Raw genomic sequence first — 20,729 nt, forward strand, 5'->3', positions numbered from 1 at the left:
GTGAAATATTTCTGGACAGAGATGGTAATGATATCGAGAGGTTTGTGAGATTGAAATTTACTTACATTTATGGTTGGTGAAATATTTCTGGACAGAGATGGTAATGATATCGGGAGGTTTGTGAGATTGAAATTTACTTACATTTATGGTTGGTGAAATATTTCTGGACAGAGATGTTAATGATATCGAGAGGTTTGTGAGATTGAAATTTACTTACATTTATGGTTGGTGAAATATTTCTGGACAGAGATGGTAATGATATCGAGAGGTTTGTGAGATTGAAATTTACTTACATTTATGGTTGGTGAAATATTTCTGGACAGAGATGGTAATGATATCGAGAGGTTTGTGAGATTGAAATTTACTTACATTTATGGTTGGTGAAATATTTCTGGACAGAGATGGTAATGATATCGAGAGGTTAGTGAGATTGAAATTTACTTACATTTATGGTTGGTGAAATATTTCTGGACAGAGATGGTAATGATATCGGGAGGTTTGTGAGATTGAAATTTACTTACATTTATGGTTGGTGAAATATTTCTGGACAGAGATGTTAATGATATCGAGAGGTTTGTGAGATTGAAATTTACTTACATTTATGGTTGGTGAAATATTTCTGGACAGAGATGGTAATGATATCGAGAGGTTTGTGAGATTGAAATTTACTTACATTTATGGTTGGTGAAATATTTCTGGACAGAGATGGTAATGATATCGAGAGGTTTGTGAGATTGAAATTTACTTACATTTATGGTTGGTGAAATATTTCTGGACAGAGATGGTAATGATATCGAGAGGTTTGTGAGATTGAAATTTACTTACATTTATGGTTGGTGAAATATTTCTGGACAGAGATGTTAATGATATCGAGAGGTTTGTGAGATTGAAATTTACTTACATTTATGGTTGGTGAAATATTTCTGGACAGAGATGGTATGATATCGAGATGTTTGTGAGATTGAAATTTACTTACATTTATGGTTGGTGAAATATTTCTGGACAGAGATGGTAATGACTTGCTCTACAGTCCGCACGTAGAGATTAGGTTCAGGCGATAGCTCGCTCAGGTTGGCTAGGTACGCATCAAATATGTGCCTAATGCCAAGCTGAAACATTAAAGATTAACATTACATCGTTTAGTTATATTTAACATCCATAAACATCTGTACCTTTGCACGATGTGTAGTAATTAGACTAAACGATGTTTGATAAGGTATAAAAGAAACCAATTTGCATATGCACTTTATTGAATAACATGTAAAAAAAAACACAAAATATTTTCTAAGCAGATAGTAGAAATTAGTACAAAATTTATTATGCAAGGTGTGTTGCATGTAAACTTGTATGACATTAATAATAGCGATCAATGACCGAAGTAGCACTGACACTTGAAGCATCAAAAAGCAAAAAATTGATACATACAGTATAGAGTTGTTTAAAAAACGAAATTAAGTATTTATTTATTGATATGCACGGTAATACACCATTAAAAAAACAAAACAATACAATGTTTAGCTGTTTATGATAATATAAAACACAGATGACTATATTATTATAACATACATCGTCAAGGGATATAATACAGTAGACTATATTACGCTAGCATGCAAATGTGAAAATATTAATAACAAGTTAATATTAGATCCAGTTGGAAAATAACAATATACTTACTCTAATATCAGCGAAAACGAAATTACTGACAAGGCTAGATTTCAAATAACAACACACACACACACACACACACACACACACACATATATATATGTGTAATTTATATTTTGTCGTTGTTAGAGTTGTATCCTTGTGTCTTCCTCTTATATATATATATATATATATATATATATATATATATATATATATATATATATAAGAGGAAGACACAAGGATACAACTCTAACAACGACAAAATATAAATTAAATATTAACCTCATCAACAACGATATAAATATAAACTTGCATGGTAACCAAGGTTTCATCAAAGTATTTTGTAAGTAAGGCCATGTGTAAGTAACTATTAATTCCGCTGTAGGAACGAAATTAAATGTTAACAATATAACAATATTATAAATACAACAATAGTAAATCTGCACAAGGCAGATGCCGTGCAATAACAATAACAAGAACAACAAAGATTACTATAACAATTCATTATAGATTACTATATAGTAGTTCTAGCTATGGGCTAAAATACTACAAATATCTAATCGCTTAAACGATATTAGTCTGGTTATAGTTTAGTATACATGTTGAATAACTAACCTTGTAAAGAGCTGGCGTAAGATTGATATGCTTGACAATCGTGAACGACGGCACTACTGAGTAGACAGGAGTCAGCTTCATCGATTTCAGAATATCTCTCAAAGAGTGCCACTGCAGAGAGTACAGCATCTGCTTCAGTCCTCTAGAAGTGTTCGGTAACAGAATAACCAAGGCGTAGCGAACATCCTACGGGCAAACAAAAATCGTCTCAATACTCCAGCACGAGCAAAACGTACTATAACGAGTCTACTCTGTCCCAGCACGAGTAAAATGTACTATAACGAGTCTACTCTGTCCCAGCACGAGTAAAAAGTACCACACATAATATCTATTTTAATATATGATAGATAGAAATATTGTTTTCTTAACGCTTTAATTTTTATAATGAACTGTTCATTACGTTTGTTTTGAATATTAAATAAAGCTAATCATCGCACAAAGCCTAATTCCATTAAACTCACGTCTAGAGGCAGTTGTAAAGCAGACGCTCTCAGAGATGGTAGCTCTGCGTGAGGAAGATAAGCTGAGTGAGTCAGCACCGGTACTAGCTTGTCCCCAGAGTATGTCCAGAACCACTGATCTGTGGGACTGGGGTGCCATCCTGAAGCAGCATCCCCTACCCAGTTCCCTAATTGCGCTGGTTTCCCCTCCCCTGGAAAAAAACATCTTAGGTTTCAATCTTAAATCAAAATGAAATGAAAGTGATAATGCATGACAGTTGAGAATCTCAAGGCACCATGCATAGCAATTACATGAATTGATTGTGGTATATATTCACATCACAATACTTTATTTATATACTACAACAAGCTATTTAGTTTCGAAAAACTGGACTTCTCATAGACTGATTATAAGGCAATTTCTCCAGATCTAAATCAAATAATTCTAACATGAGTCATATTACAGCAGGAACTTCGGTTTATTTGGGAAGTATTCACCTGATCGTAAATGACGCATTGTTTTATTTTCGAACTGTAAACTTCTGTAGTATTGTATGTGTATAACATGCTGTACTGTTATTTTTCACCAAAGTAAATTTCAATGACCATCCCCTGTCACAAACTTTTCAGTGAAACTCACTGGGAAATAAAATTTATTTGTTTAATCTACTAAAATACAATTTTTGGATAGTTAGATGATATATTCTTAATCTTTCCAATGATTTTAAACTTATAAATTCAAAAAGAACACTAAAACTTAAAAAGTCTACATTTTCTAGTTTTTGGATTAGCTATTCACCTTAGAAAGAAACTGATAGCAAACTTTTGCAGAAATAACAACGTCGAAGATACATCCAAAGCCCACATTGGCCAGATAAGAACATACTTAGAAGATTTGATAAGTTTTGAGGTAATTGTTAGTAATGTACTTTTTACTGGGGCTCGTAAAAAGCCCCAGTAATGGTCAAGCTCAAATAATGACCAATAATTTGAAACTGAAACATAACTTCTACTTTTGGTAAAATAAAACCCACATCTTAAATTATATTATCGAATTTTAATTCAAGTTGACCTAAAAGCATTCAAAAGGAATTTCCGCTTCGACTATTTTTCAAGGAAGGGTCACATTTCTTCATGGCAGGGCAGGGTTTGCCTAAAATATGAAAAATAAAGTAGATAATAGTATGGGTACATAAAGGTTGGTACAGACAAATTTGTTTTTCTCACTTACTGTACTATGAAAACGCGTTATTTGTTTTATTTAAACAATGATTAAATGCGTATTTGACTTGCTACTGAGACAACGTTATGCAGACTATGTGTACTGAATCTGTTAGTGAAGTTTTGTATGCTTCCCGGAATCATGTATGCTGGATAATTACTTCCATCAGCTATATACTAGTTGTTGGAAGATCTATAGTTACCGGGAAACACACTTAATTCGGCTATGTAGTGTTAGTTAAGTTGTGATTGCTTTTTAGCTTTTTCTGTATTAAAAAACCCCTTTCTTCGACTTTTGGATGTAGTTTGTCATGTGAAACCAAATAATCTACTGTTTGTCATATTATCCTCATGAGGCTCAACCTGATAAGAACAACTTATTTGGAATCTTACAATGTGGTTTATAATCAATACACTGTTTTATATATTTAACTAATTAGTAATTCTATTCGCAGTTATTTGAACATGTGTATAATAATCTAAAGTAATGGGGGAAAAGTATCACTTTATACAACATAACACACTCTTAAGATTACACTCCTTACCAATATACTTTAGTCTAGTCCATAATCCAACAGTTGCGTAAACTATTATTACATAATAGGTGAACATATTATACATTGAAATGTCATCAAAGTTACCTTTAATAGCACGAGGCAGTCTCGGGTCCTTAATAGTAGGAAATATTATAGTATCTGGTTCCAAAGTTGGAAAACCCGATGTTATTTCTTCTAAACTACTGGTAACAGATTCGTGTAAATGCTCTCCAAAATGGTTGTTTGGAGAATGCGTTGTAGATTTTGAAACAACCATTTCTTCCTTGTTATCAGCATGCATATCGGACTGATTTTTTGTCTGAACCTGAGACTGATGTCCGCTGGTTTTGTCTATATTTGAATATAAATAATTTAAAATAATTGTATTTTCTGGAGCTAAGGGTTTCTTGATCACCTCTTCGTTTCCTGTTACTGTTGATCTTTTGTTAGAAGAAGCGTCCGTTGTCAAATAAGACTGTTTCTGTAAATTGCCTTCTTCCATAAGAACTAAGGCTTCTAACATCGATGTAACTTTTTCTGTTAATATTTCTACGTCAGGAGGAGTTGTTAAGATAACAAATTCTTCTATTGGCACTGTTGAATCTACAAATATCGTGCTAATTGTCATATCGTCTGAAATTGTGTGGCTAATCTGTTCGTCCGTTGTAATAACGCCGTTCTCTGATAGAGTAAAACCAGTAGTCTCTGTACCAGCTTCATCCGAAGTTGTAGTTTCGTTCGTCTCATCAACTGCATCAGAAGAAGGTGCCTGCACTTTTGGTTCTGTAGTAGTTTCAATGGTCTCTTCAGTTTTGTTCGATGTTTCTGACACCATGTTCATATTTTGTAGCGTTGGAGCTATTTCATCAATCACAGTCACGATATTAATTTCTGTCGTACTTGGTTCAGTCTCAAGTTCCTTAACTGTTGTCGATTGTGTTGTCTCTTGATTAAGAACATCCTGTGTTATCGTGTTTTCTGATGAAATGCTAGTTGTTTGTTTCATTTCTTCGGTGGTAGGTTCTAAATCTTCAGTTGTGTATTTTTCGGGCGTGATTTCCATTGTGGTTTTGTGTGTTTCCGTGGATTCAGCCATAGCTGTTTCACTTTTCGTTGTTTCTTTGGCAGTAGAGGTTAGCATCGTAGTTTCCTCTGTACTTAAAACTGTTGTTTGGGGTAATTGAGTAGTACTTACAGTCATGTTTTCGCCTTTCATATCTAAAACTTCAGGCATGTTTTGTGGTTCGTTAGTTAAGGTCATTACGAGAGTAGTAGTTTCTAAACTAGTTTCAGTTGTTCCTAAACTAGGTGTAGTTGTTTCTAAACTAGTTTTGGTTTCTTCTAAACTAGTTGTAGTTGTCTCTAAATTAATTGTAGTGGTTTCTAAACTAGTTGCAGTTGTCGGTGGAATAGTTTTGCTCTCTTTTTCAGGAGTTACAGTCTCCGAGGATTTTATTGTAGTTTCTGCATCTTTTACTGTTGTTGATTCATCCGTACTAGTAGTCGTCGTTGTAGCTGGTTGTGATGTCGTTGTTTCTGATAGTGTTGTGGTTTCCTTGTCTTTGTCCACTGGAGGCTGTGTTGGTATTGGCTGAGTTATAGAAGTGTCCGGCTGAAATCCATAGAACTTCAGGACTTCAATGTAACTCAGCCGAAGGGTGGCATTTGGTTTACTTAATACAAGCCCTTTAAGGAAACCCTCGGCGGAGAAGTAGCTCTGTAAATAAAAAATAAAAGAATTAACTATAAATTAGCAATGGAATGTGAAATGGAAACAATTCTCTTATTAGATTAAATATTTACCGTTTAGATAATAACTCAAATACTTTGTTAAAAACAGTATTTTTGATTTTGAACTGTAGTATAATTTAGCTGTTAGTATAAGTAATATTATAATGATTTATCAATGGTTTTCTAAAACTAGGAAGACTATATAAAAAGACTCAGTATCATTATATAAAGTTTTACACGATGAATATAACTTCGTAGATTCTGTTGAACCGGCGAAAGTAACTATGTAAATATAATATATATATATATATATATATAAAACGCCCAAGGCCACTTACCCTAAGATAGCGGTGAAGGTCACGGAAGCCGATGCGCACAATGTCACGGTGCCACGGCAGGTGGAGTGTGTTGTATATCTCAGCTGCAGATTGTCCCGTAGCTCCTTCGTATACCAACAGTGCCATAGATACCAGTCCATACGGCGAGAACACGGTGTTGGTACTTGGAGAGGATATCACCTGTAATCAGTAACTCTCCCTGTTTAGTTATTCATTTATTCAAACATTTTCTAAACAAAAGAAAGTTTTTAAAAAACCATGTTTTTATTTATAAAATGTTATTAAGTATGTTATTTTACATCCAATAATTCCCTCTTGGAACAAGAGTCAATAGTTATTTTCTTCCGGATAGTAATAAATTAGTATACTATGAAATAATACTATATGTTTGATAAATCCAGTGTCTTGTTAAGAACAAGATAGTGATTATTCACAACGACTGTTTAAAAATATTCTGGCAGTATTAATAGCTAAGAGTTAGCGAAGCTTATCACTCGATGGGGTGGACAAATTTCATTTCTATATGTCTGTCTGTCCGCAGGATGTATCGAAAATAAACTAACCTATATACTATGAAGCTCTATTTCCACTTGAGGAACACTGAGTGCATTATCATAGGATTTGGCTGATCGTTTGCGAGTAATTTTATATTGGTCTTATTTGTAACTATGATGGCAAAGAGAAAATAGCAGAGTAAATAAATTTGTTAACAAAAACGTAGCCAGGAAAAAAATTTTGGGAGGGGTACAGACAACTGAGACTTTCCCGTAGTGGACAGAGAGTAAGGCTCCATTTTGTTCAAAATGTCTTGACCCGTTTCTTTGTTGAAAACGATCTTTCAGCAGTACATGTCAGTAATACTTAATTATTTAAATAATAATAATAATCGTTTACTAAAATAGTAATTGAAAAATTAAAAATTGTGGGGGGTTCGGATCCCTTGGACTCCTGGCAACGTCCTTGAAACTCAATACATGAAGCCTATATGAGATTTAGCCATGCGACATATTAACACATGTAGCCTAACTATCCCAATACATAAAATATAATTTTATAGTGACTTTTATGTGCATAGACTTTTATTAGAACATTTACACACTCATATGAAATCAAACTGAATAAAGAAAAGTCTGAATGTAGGCTACATGTGGTAAAATATGTCGAGAAAGATTTCATACGTAAACTTTAAATGTTGAATGAAACTTCGTCAAGAATGAGTTATATGAGATTTTTACACGCCATTTTTGTGTCAACTTCTTTTTTTGTATGATTGTCCGTCTGTCTATGTGTCCAAAGGGCATCACAAAAATGAAACGACTATAGATTTGAATTTCTGCACGCAATCTCAGCGAAGCCAGTTACGATACGTGGCGTGGCGTATACCTTGTCTACCTGTAGTTAATGTAAGGAAAAGACTCAATTTTAAAAAATATATATAACTGGAAGTGTCTATATTCACTCTGTTCAAAATTGCGGCTAATTCAGGTTTCTTTAAATACATATGTGGATTGATGGATAGTTTTATTTGTTTATTCCTTAGATAAGTGGTGTTATTTTAGATGTGACTCATCTATCCGGAATCACTCCTGAATCATCCAATGTCTAAATTCCAGAGTGGGTCGGAAACCTGAAGTATAGGAGACCTATGACATCACATCATGGTCTGTTCAACATTGCATACTTATGTAGCTTACGAGACTTCAACAATTATGTTGAATGAGTGAATTAAATTTTGTCGCATGCTCCATCTGTGGTGAAAATAAGCAAATAATTATTTAATATCGATTTTCAGTACATCCCAATCGCAACATTTTTTCAAAAAACAGTAAAAAGAACTTTTATGACCTAATCTGAAAAGGAGTGTTTAACTTATTCTGACTACATAACTAAAAATTAAATTACTATGAACTTAATAGAAATCAACAGGATCAATACCTTCAAACCTGTAAATACATACGATTTTACAGGGTTGTTCAGACTCTTGTCTTTACAGGTAGAAGAGAATACAGGCCTACAACTGTCCCAACCCAAGCTGGTAAGTTGGTTCAAAAGAAAACAATGTTTAATTTATTATTAGCTTTTGAAAATTACATACTCACGTTACAGAAATTACAGAATTATTTATTTGCAAAATTTTCAACTGGATTGTTTTAACAATTACACTAACAAACGCTCAGTGTGAGTGTGGCATAAGAATTCTTTAGACTTCTTATCGTGTGATATGCAGCACGGTCGTAGACCCAGTAAGTAAATGTGACCTTGATTGAGCAACTGGACACTGTGCCGTGACTGAGCTGACCCGTGCACGGGAAAGTGACGTGGAGACAGCAGAGGTGACGGGATCCCGCCCCCTCAATTGCTTGCACAGTTAGCCGGACATCTCCTGACCTCCAGTGAGGATCACCCGTTGTGTAAACGTAACCTATACACAACCTGTCTCACGGTCCTCCTGTGGAGGTGAGTCGTGGTGGGTTGTATTACAAAATACTTAAATACCAAAAGGAAACTACGTAATTACCGTTATATTATATGCGGAAACAAGCATTATCTAGATCTTGACTATTCGTATTCGTTGCCCCACTAATTTCTTATTTTAAACAATCACGCCTCTTAAGAGGCAACGTTACCTAGCTGCTGGGCGGGCACCTGAGTCTTCGCTTTTTATAGGCGGGCAAAGTTACAATTGCGTTATCGATAGAAACTCGTCTCAAATCACAGTAGAGCTGAATTTTTTCCTTAAATATATTTACATAATTTTTATTACAAATAAAATACCATATGGTATAAACATGTAAATACACAGATTTTGGAAATATTTCAGCCAGTATGAAAATATTTCCAAAATATTTGTATTTACATATTTACACCATATGGTATTTTAATTGTAATAAAAATTAAATAAATATTTATTTGTGGAGTCGCCTGATGAAGAAATCTTTGGTTTCGAAGGCCTCGCCCGAAAAATAAATAAATTGGAAATGTTATGTATTCTTTACATTAAATTTAGTAATATTTATAAGTTTGTCCAATTGCTCCAAGAGTCTTCAAGGTATTACCTAGCTATAATTTATTTAATACACAATAATTTTAATTTTTAATTTTAGTTAGCTACATATAACTGTTTATCTTTATCTTGGTGGTGTATTTACTAGTTTGTCCCACTGTTTGTTTAATGACAGCGAGTACAACAACCAAACAATTCCCTGATACAAAGAAACGCGAGAAGGATGAAAGCTCATCGATCACTGCAGACTGCACCTCCTAACCCGGAAAGTTAACCGCCCGTAGACATGTACACAGTACAAAGGTAACAATGGCAATGTGCTGTTGCTGGGTTAGTCGATACTGATGGCACTGACCCCGGAAATTCATTCGGAGCCAGTCCGGAAGCTAAACATCACACGTGTTCGGCCAAAGTTATCATGAAAATGATTTCTGTACACATTGAAAGTGACTCATGATATATATTGGCCTCAACTGTATGAAAAGGGAAATAAGAACAAGTTGTATATTCTTGTACTTTTATACTCGCCATTTACTAGGACATTAAAAAAAATACGACATAGCTCTCTAATACCGTTGACGTCTTGTTGAAACAAAATGGACTAAATTACGAAGACTCGCGCGCGTTTGTCCGTTTGAAATCACTGCTATTGGCCTCTGGTCAGTCGTAGGTGGTTGGTTGGCGAATGCAGACCTACTGTGACCGGTTCTGTAGTTCAATTTGATTATTTAGTGTTGTGTTTAGTTCTTTATTAAGTGCCTTTTTTAGAGTTAGTGAAGTTGACACACAACATGGTGGTTGTGAGTCCTGAGTCCATGGTGGTACGTGTCACAACGCTCTGGTGTGATTTGTTTATTTTAACCTAGTTTGTAATCATGCGCTAGGTTAGTTATTTACCTGAAGAAGACATCAGATTGCAGATCTCGAAACGTAATGTAGCTGATTTTTTGTTTCACTGAACGATAGCAAGAGTCCGAAAAAATCATGTTTCTTTCACTACTAGTTAGGTGTATCTTGTAAAAAAAGTCCAAAAATGTATCCGTGTTCTTACACATTTTAATTTATCTTATTATCCTCTTGAACTGAAAAGTACATTCTCAATTTAAAAGTATATTTATTGAATCGCTAGTATTGAGTTTTGTCAATTTGTGACCCTTTATAGTACGCAATAACTTTCTTTTAAATGTACAAAACATTAAAATTTCAATTTTGGGAAAAATGTAATTTAAAGCACAATAAAGTATAATTTTGGTGAAACTGGTTATGTTTTACAATTTTTTAATGATTGCTTACTTATTTCAAATTATTTATTACTTTACATGGTGTAATCAGTTTCATCCCGATAAACTATTCTTACAAAAATGTTTACACGAAAAAAATTAAACGGGCTTTAATGTATATCATTGAATGTACATCATCACTTCTAGTCCATTGCGATGTATCACAATACAAATTCCCTGATAGATTAGATTGAAAATTTCATTCATACTTTGTTTATGCATTGTTACCACCATAGTTACTTGAAATCACTTTACTTTAAACATTTACATTATTGATTTAATACGTTTTCTGATATAATACGTTGCGATCTAACTCGTCACTAATAAAATATTTTAGATTGTTTATTATTAGTATTAAATATTATGGTATTGTTAAAAAACTTTGTTGGTAACTTTCGATTTGTAGACATTAACAATGTGCAAACTAGAATTCGATACAGCACTGTTGTATTATTAAAATTACACTATTTGTAAGCTTACAATGACATTATTTAAGTTATAAATAATAATAATCATTATTGGTTGTTGTTAGGGCTAGCTTAAACATTACCATACGGTCTAATAATGTAATCGTTGCGAATACTACAAATTTTAAAACCACAAAACGTTATAAATTACTTTCACTTTAATGTATTTAGTTCTAGAATGCATGTCCAGGTACACTTTAGCAATGCTGTGAAAGTTTATAATAGAAGAGATTTTGCTTGAAGCTGATAAATGCCAAGGAGATATTTCAGAGCCGTGTTGCCTCTATACCATGAAACCGGATGAAGGAAACGGCCTTGGTTCATTGTGCTGGTTTGGCTTAGTTATTTACAAAAAATTCTCCAAATAAGCATGTATCGAATCCTAATATTGTCCACAAGACGGTACCGGGATATACTTGTGATATATTAACCGTAGTCTGCCGAATAACTTATCACCACTGTGTGATCTTACCTTTATCTGCCTGTCATTATCATTACTCACTGAGTATTACGAGTATGGAGTACTTAACACCATCTCGACCACAAGCCTTTTAACTTCCGGTCAGTATTAAATAAAATAAACAAGAACCCCATTGTCATCTATAACTGTATACAAATAACTAAGTACCGATTTGTATATTGTGTGTAGTCTTCTCATTCCTGTCAAAAGTTACGAAGCGATTGAACCTGATCTCGAGTTTTAGAGGTTCTAAAATACTACGAAAAAATTTAATCTTGTCTAACAGTTTTTACTCACCTTTGAGAAATAAATATTTAATTAAAAATAAAACAAAATCTTTGAAGATATTTTAGGAACAAGAATTAGGAGTTTTGTAAAATTACAATATACGGATTCAGAGCAGAAAACCACTGACGATTTGTGATTCGTCAGTAAACATTCTAGGTTAGTATTGTGCCTGCAGCTCTTTGAAACAGAAGACGAAAATGTTGTCAGCAATTTTCAAAACTTAATATTTCCTTTTAATACTTAGATAAAATAGTAAGAACCATTTCTGCTTTACACATACACTAATGTTGTCGAATGGAATCATTCATTAGATTATACCGCATGCACGGAAGGCGCTCTTTTGTTCAACAGTTTTTACTACAGTCGGTGTGTTTCTTTATATAATTTATTTAATAACTGAAAGCGTAACTTAAGCTTTGAGACGTTTATTCATTAGGACAAAGTTCCGATATTGAGAGAAAATTTGTAAGAATTTGCCAAGTTTAAAGGACATAATGCCGTTGCGGCCAAAAAGTCTCCTAAATCAAACAAAATACTTAAATGCATGTCCAGACAAGTCACAACATGTACGAGTAGACCGGTCAGTGGACAAACATATCGATCCCATGGCCCAATTATGGTAATGTGTATGTTGGTACTTTAGTACTCGATAACGTCGGTGATGATGATGGCGAATTTATCTTCACAACCCTCATTTAGGTTGTAGCCCACATGACAACGCGGGGGATCAGTGTTTTGTTTTTACTTTCGAAAGTAAAGTAGACCAGCTACTTAAAACCAGTTACGTATTTGCTAAACATAATTTAATAAGGCAGATGCACTAAATACTGGTACAACCTTTCAACTATATAAGGATTTATTTTTAACAATTTGAATACAATTAATTAATTGTATTTTGATATAAAACATAATTTATATATAGTTACATTCCTTAACCACAGGCTTTATAGTGCAGGATTTGAGCGCTGTTCTATAAGCTCGGGTGATGAAAACCAACATTTAAATTAAATACTGTAATTTTAACATTAAAAACAATTCGACGGTGTTTTTAACGACATATAGATTTTTCTACTTAATATCTTCTTTTAAAACCACTCCGATAATAACACGGAATACACATAATAATATTATTTGATAACACTGGAAGTACTAGTCTTTTTACAACTAGAGCTTTAAAGAAATAGATTTATACTTTTTATCTTTCCAAAATGTCAACAGATGGTATTTTTATTCCCGACTAAACAGCTATAAATAATGAAATAACGGTTTCATAAAGCAACACACTTAATAAGTTCCACTCCAATACTTTTATAAATCTCATTTCCCTGAAAACAAATAATTTTAGTTTAGACTAACCAAAAGCAAAACTTCAATTAAAGCATATAGAATGATAGTTATACCACATTTTACAGAATAAAGCAAATTGTGGTCATATTACAACAATGTTAATCAAAATCAGTTGTTAAGTCTATTTATTCCAAATTTGTTGTTTCTTAATGAAATAAATCTAATTATTCAAACGATTGTTAATTTTAAGTTAAGAAAAATAGTACTCTTGGTAGGTTAACTACATAATCTAGGCGTGTTAGTAAATACAATACAGTTGTCAACGTCATATTACCATGGTGGTTATACTAAAACAATGTTAATCAAAATCAGTTGTTAGGTCTATTTATTCCAAATTTTTTGTTTCTTAATGAAATAAATCTAATTATTAAAACGATTTTTAATTTCAAGTTGACAAAAATATATATTTAATTTAATTATACCGTTAATTATAATATATATTATATTTTTAATTATATCTTCACCTTCCAAGTCTTAATGCAAAAGATATCAATATGTCCCATGCATGAGCTTTGGTACAAAATGGAGATAAAAAAGCCCAACTGCTGCAATAACTAAATCAAACCGATCTGGGTAATATTCAAGGAGGATAGCAGTCTCTTGTCGAAGGTGCTAAATCCTACAGTTTCAATCAAGTGTGCTCAGGTAGTAAGAGACGCCAGTGCAACTCCTCCGCGGCCGCCTCAGTTATTACGCAGGAAGTGGTTTCATGGGAACATTGCTGGCAGTTATTCCCTAACTTCCTTTGCACTCGAGTGTTTTGAAACCATTACCCGTCGCACTGTGGACAGTAATTTGACACCGGGCGGCCGGCAATTCGCGCTGGTCTGTTAGCCAAACAATCTGATACCGAGGAGTAATTGCATACAATGTCCACCCGGAAATTAACTAAAGAAAAGAATAGGATCACATAAGATAGAAAACACATTAAATCGTAATCACAGATATTTGCAAAAAATTACGCATACAACCAGTTTTGTTGGTAATTTAAATAACTCTTCTAATGTTAATGCTCACAGTGTACATAGTATACCATAGATAAAACACAAGTGAACTTTGGAACTAATAGAACCAGTTGTTGTCATTTTAGACTATTTTCGACCAAACCTTTAAATCTGCAACTGCTGCTTTAAATCGCACGCTTGAATAAACGAGGGTTTCATGGGGTTTTATGATGGCGAGAAACTAACTTTACTAAAACGTTTCTTCTCAACTGCTTCACCTCAAATAAAATACGTTGACATCTGTATTGTATTTCCTGACAAGCCTAGATTGTATAGTAAAGCTAGCAAGAGTAGTATTTTTGTCAACTTGAAATGAATAATAGTTTTAATGATTATTCTAATAGATTCTGACATGTAATTGACTGACGTATGAGCCGCGACAGTGTTCACTTCTGGCCGGTAATTAATACCTTCCAAATTGACCTACATTGAGTGCAGCAAAACCGATGTGTCACTTAAATCTGGACACTCCTACGAATGTCCAGGAGCGGCATCATTAACTTCAAATGTCGAGATATTTAGGCGCTAAAAGGTTATCGATACGTCTAGTCTACTGGAAACGATAGGCGGATGGAAACTGTTGGAGTTAGTGGATCTCCCTAAGTATTAAAGGATTAAATGCAGTTTGTTACTTGAACATAAGGGCATAATACCTCTGCTCTCTTCCTCCTCATGGATCTCGAGAGAGGCGACCCTTACCCACAACCTTACCCATCCTGAATATCCCGCCTCTCCGGAAATAAGCGCAAATGTCCTTTTTAGGACGAAGTGCAATGAGGGTTTTCTATTTTTCTAAGAGAGGAAAGCCTGAATCACAAAACTTTGAACAATCCAACATTTGTAATTGTCCACAAGGTTATAAAACAGTAATTGGATTACATATAAAGTAACTCAAAATTTAATTACAATACATTTTGTTAGTAAAGACCTTTGTAGTGTGAGAAGCTCTTTTAAGGATCGTAATTTATTACTAAAAGACAGATATAATAAACAAAAATTTTGTTGTTTTGATGTATAACCAGTGATGCATTTTTATTTTAGTGATTTGTATCTATGTTTATTTAAAAATACTTATAATAGTAATAGTGTTACGAAGCACCATGTAAACAACTGCCATACAGTGTCATCTACCTTTTTACTGCCAATACCTAAGTCTAGACAATCCTCAATAACATTGATTTAATGGGGAAAGAGCAAACACAATGTCGGGGCCACCATTGTATCGTGCTGTACACCGGGTCGGTGCCCTTTCACCTTTCATTCAATTTATTATATTGTGAGTGATTGTCACCAGCGGGCAGGTATTGGTGATTAGGTCTCAATGGTAGTGCCACGCACACGAGCTGGAGTCACTACCATTACCCACTGTAGAACGTAGCTTGGAGTGGTGGTATACATACTTCATAGAATCCCAGTCCAACATCATCATTTTCGTCCTTCTACTCCTAAATATAATACTATGTAATATTCCTTGTCATATGTTTTTTTTATCATGACCATCTATGACTCGTATTTTGAACCTCACACTAAACGGAGCAATTAAACTTTTCATCCACATTTGTGAACGGTTTTATTCATTCAAATACAACTGAAAGTTACGATAGTCAGAATTTGATAACTATAGATTTTTTCAAGGAGAGTCCTTTTGTGATACCTTGATGAAACACGATTGTATGCCTTTCAATTCACAATTAATATGATAAGATAAGATCGATTATGTTACCGAACGATTGTGGTACAAAATCGGATCAAAACGCTATAAGAGAATTACTACACAGTTCATGTATATTTTAAGATTGAAATGAATACACATGTCCTGCTTCTAAATCTGGATTCATATGACAACCCTAGATCTGGCACAGAAAGCGCTTTAATAGTTGCAAACATTTTATTCAATGAACGTTTGAACATACCTTATTTTGTAATAATATTTTATTACAGATATGTGCAGTCTTAATTTTATATAGACTACTAATCAATTTAGAATAATATAAAAATAATATAATAAATATAAAATAATAAAGAAAACAATAAGAAAACATTGGTATTGAGGTTATGGAGGGCAGCGTCATTTTTCGGCGCCAAATTTGAAAATTGTGTGACTTTTGTTTATTTTACGTAGTATTATTGAGTTTGAACGATTTCATACTTCTTTAACAAAGAACTCTTTTTTTAGAATCCAATCAGATCGAGCTGTGTCTGATAATTTTTACTCCTGTTAGGATTATTTTTAGGGTACATTTCTGTCTATAATGACAAATATTCTTCGGTAATAAATCTTGTTTTTATGTATACATTATATTAAGATAATTTATATAAACGCATATAACACACAAATATATTGATCTAAATTTTTCAGCCTGAACAACTGTTCCCTTTTCCACAACAGGGAGCGTCATGAAAGAATCCTATCTAAGAATCTCCAAACAAGAAAAAACATTCTAATGTACACAAATTCTAATATGCTAATATTGTTATTATAAATGCGGAATTGCTTTATTTGTTTTACTTTCACGCGTGAACTAGTCAAATGATTGTACTGAAATTGTACATGGACATTCTTACGGTCCCTGGGATGAATATTTTGAAATCCCTCCGGGTTACGCCCTACTGGTCTTTAAAGTATCGAAAAATCTCACCGTGGTCTTTAAAATTGTGAAATATTTAATTAAACGAACATCTCTAGTGTAACCACCTGTTCAGTGTAAACATTGTTTACTAATTTCAATTTGTTTACATTTATAAAGAATACAGAAAAGATCTGTGTTTTATTATGTTGTAACCTGCATTGCTCTCAGGACACCTAACATGTGGTTTGAGCAAAACGTTTACGTTATATAGACACGAATATTGAGTAATAAAAATGTGATTGCTTACAGTGACACGGTACTTATTACATATAAACTGATATAAGTATGGTATAAGAAATATTACGCTGAAAGCAGTAATTTGAAAAACAAAACAGCGAACAGGAGTCGGAAAGCATGGACATAAACTAGATTACATCAGACTTAAATATTACCTATGCACAGTTTTAAATCAAATAACCCGCAGGTATAAGCAAACCCAGCAAACCGTGAAGACAAAACAAGCCATGGCAGGCAGTTTCTTTCAAAGAATTATCCTAATCCTAAGAGTTTAAATTTGAAATTTGGGATATGTATGCTTCTATGCTTTTTAAATACTTTTATAATGCTTATGTCAAATATGCTTATTTATGTTTAATAATTACTATAGTGCTGTATCATATTATATCATAAGTGCTCACTAAGAAGGACTAAGGAGTTCGACTCCCAGTGACCATCTGAAATCTTAAGAACTATTCAACCAAATACCATGAAATTGTTCATAGATATTCGAGTCATCTAGTGCTCACGGAAATCGCCTTGATTTTTAACTCCAGGATTTCAATACGCCCTTTTGATTTAATAATTCAACTCATTTAAAGTAGCTTTGGGGATTGCAAAACCGCGTGCGAACGAAGCAGCGGGTAACAACTAGCATTTAATGCAGTATATACTGGAAGGTACTAGCAGCATTTTACAATAGTGTAGTTACTCGGGTCATTTAAAAAGTTTTCTTCGATAAGTTTTGAAATTTAGGTTTTGGCGTTGTCTGGAGAGGAACTTAATTGAGGGGCTGGAGGGGTATGAATACGTGTTTTAAAATTAAATGATACCAAATTTTAGATATCATTCTCACAGAGTAACATATATAATTGATTCCAAAAAAATATATAATTGATATTTTCCGTAACATTTTATACATGGTGCAAAGATTAAATCGTATTTCAAAATAAAATTATGTCGATCCCCCATGTCATATTTCACACACTTACTATACAAATTTTAAAGTTTTTAATTGTGCCTGATTATAAACTTGCTACTTCAGATGTCTATAATTCCTCTTGAAGTGATCCAAAAATATTTTTGTTCTTTCTCTTCATTCAAAAAGATTACGAGAGTAAAATTTTCAAAAATTTACTCAAGTCAAAATCGATTGCATTACCTGGTGTCGGCTAAGGGACTCAGGTACTAGAACACAGCCAGTCCGATATCCACATGCTTCGAACGAACTCTGTACTAAACTGTAGACCTTTCTTAATCAGACCATAAAATACTTATAGTTTCCAAGAAGGAGTCAACCTTATATATATACACTGTAAATAAAAAACAAAAATATACAATGCATTCATAATCATCTTCTTCACATTAATCGTGTTTCAAATCTGCTTCATATTTTACTTAATACAATATTTGATTTGTTTTATAATTACTACGACGGTCCTCCTGAAAGGATACCTGTAATACACAGACGCCAAAGTCGTTCGTAACATCAGCCATGGTTTCTAGCGGAGTGTGGTGGTGATGGTGGTTATGGCTGTCGGCTCCCAGCGTGCGCATCAGTCCTGCAGACACAATTCATAATAATGAATTTTTACTTCATTGCAAATGAAATGACGCACTTGTAACATTAAAGTAAGACCCCAGCCTTAAAACTCTACCTTCTTCTCGTAAAACGATGTTTTCTTCATAAAACTCTTAGTACCTATTTGAATGGGCTACGTCTTCTTTTATGCAGCAGACACACTCAAGTTTCTTTTAAAAATAACTGTTAGAAATTATGAACCTCAATCTTTTTAACTTATTGGACAAAACAAAAGTTAATCAAGTGACTTTCAAAATAAAAAATAATGTTTACTTAAAACTACTACGTTACTATTGAAATGCTTGACTGCAAATTCTTGTGAGTTCTTGACAGGAAATTTGTTATAGATTTGGAACTGTTTTGGTTTGGAAAACATCTCATCTTAACGTAAAATGTTATCTTGATGAATCCCCTGTTTTTACTGTATAACGGAAACACGTATGTATTTATTACAAATTTAATAAAATAAAACAAAAACAATACGATTAATTTAAATGACCGTTAAGGACTGCAAAATTAAATTTATGTAAATAAAAAAATCTACAACAACTCGGCACACCTTCAATAATTTGCTAACATAAGTGAACAAAAGTAAGTTAAGTTTACAACTGTAGTTAACTTAGAAAACATTTAGTTCTCAGTGAAGAACTAGTGCCAAGTGAGACATACTGATAACATTTTGGGGTTATTAATCTTAACTGAGTTAGGTCTAAATCTGATCAAATTAATAACTCTTCCGTAATACAGGTGCGTCTCCAACTTTATCCATATATTCCCGTTACCACGGGACTGGCATACAGGTGTGTCTCCTACTTTATACACATATTCATATTATTTTTCATCAATCCCGTCGATGATTATCTATCCGACGAAAACTCATAAGAACAGTTAAGTAGAACAAAGCGAGCACGAGGTTGGCACGAGTATTTTTGCACTTTTCCTATTGCTTGTTTATCTAAGTGAAATGACATTGGCCAACAGTTTCCGCCTCGCAGTCACGAATCCTCGTCACGCACCCTAACCTTTCCTACATTTCTTCTTCCATCTCAGATATAGGCTAACTCTCTCATCGACATGTATATATATATCCCAGCAAAACGTTGTAACTGTATTAAACAATTAATTGTGTGAATTTCTAACATTTGCTGCCTTTGCCTTCGCAGCTTTCATTTCAAATTTGAAAATCACAAAGGAATTTATGTTTAATTTCAAAAGCCTGCCGAGTACTCTACAAAATGAAATCGGTTTAAGTCACTACTACATATGAAATTATATTTAAGCTATAACTGACTTAAAATGATCTTAATGTATGTTACACAACGTGCTAATAGATATTATATTATATTAGGAAAAGAAAACAAATACGATATTAAAATGTAACGCGCGCTTACCCAATATGAGGATGACTTGGGCGTGCATGCTGCTGCGGACAGTACCGATCATGTTGGCAGTACCATAGACTGGCGCTGGGAACCTCATGGTCTCCTGACTCTTCTAGTCGCCATTATAAAGGTTGACAGCGGCTTTCCAGAAATGCAGCTATAACTGGCAGAAACATACTAATTTTACATTTAAACACTGACTTTGTTGTTTTACTTTTAGGATTCAAAGAAATCATGCAAAGTTTCGACAAATTCATCATCCACAATAACATCTTAGACACGCATTTTCTAATTGTAATTTATCTAATACATTACTCCTTTCTAGGTTAATTTAGTCGTTGCAGTTCGTCAACATTCTTACCTTTAAAAAATCTAATACATTTCAAAAATTTAAAAAAATAAAAAAATAGCCTGCCTTTGTTTACTTGATATTACTGAGCGAATGGATAAAGATACTACATTAGCAAATCGCTGTTTTTATTCAGGAAATACGAAGATCTTTACATACATATTTTAAAAGTATATATTTAGTAAATTTCGT

At 33.5% G+C, this 20,729-nt stretch overlaps 1 protein-coding gene across 1 annotated transcript in view; it reads right to left on the reverse strand.

The window, feature by feature from the left end:
* LOC124359260 (cell wall protein DAN4-like) overlaps positions 1–20,729 on the reverse strand; it is a 33,341-nt gene that overhangs the window by 10,388 nt on the left and 2,224 nt on the right. Inside the window, exons 2-8 of the mRNA XM_046811866.1 lie at positions 20,198–20,351; positions 18,680–18,786; positions 6,529–6,708; positions 4,565–6,176; positions 2,724–2,914; positions 2,263–2,448; positions 977–1,109 (exon numbers count right to left, since the gene is read on the reverse strand). Of these exons, the coding sequence (XP_046667822.1) occupies positions 977–1,109; positions 2,263–2,448; positions 2,724–2,914; positions 4,565–6,176; positions 6,529–6,708; positions 18,680–18,786; positions 20,198–20,285 (2,497 nt within the window). The 5' untranslated portion in view covers positions 20,286–20,351. The remainder of the gene's footprint in view (positions 1–976; positions 1,110–2,262; positions 2,449–2,723; positions 2,915–4,564; positions 6,177–6,528; positions 6,709–18,679; positions 18,787–20,197; positions 20,352–20,729) is intronic.

Source organism: Homalodisca vitripennis, chromosome 4 (assembly GCF_021130785.1).
Source record: "Homalodisca vitripennis isolate AUS2020 chromosome 4, UT_GWSS_2.1, whole genome shotgun sequence".
NCBI classification, from domain to species: Eukaryota; Metazoa; Arthropoda; class Insecta; order Hemiptera; family Cicadellidae; genus Homalodisca; species Homalodisca vitripennis.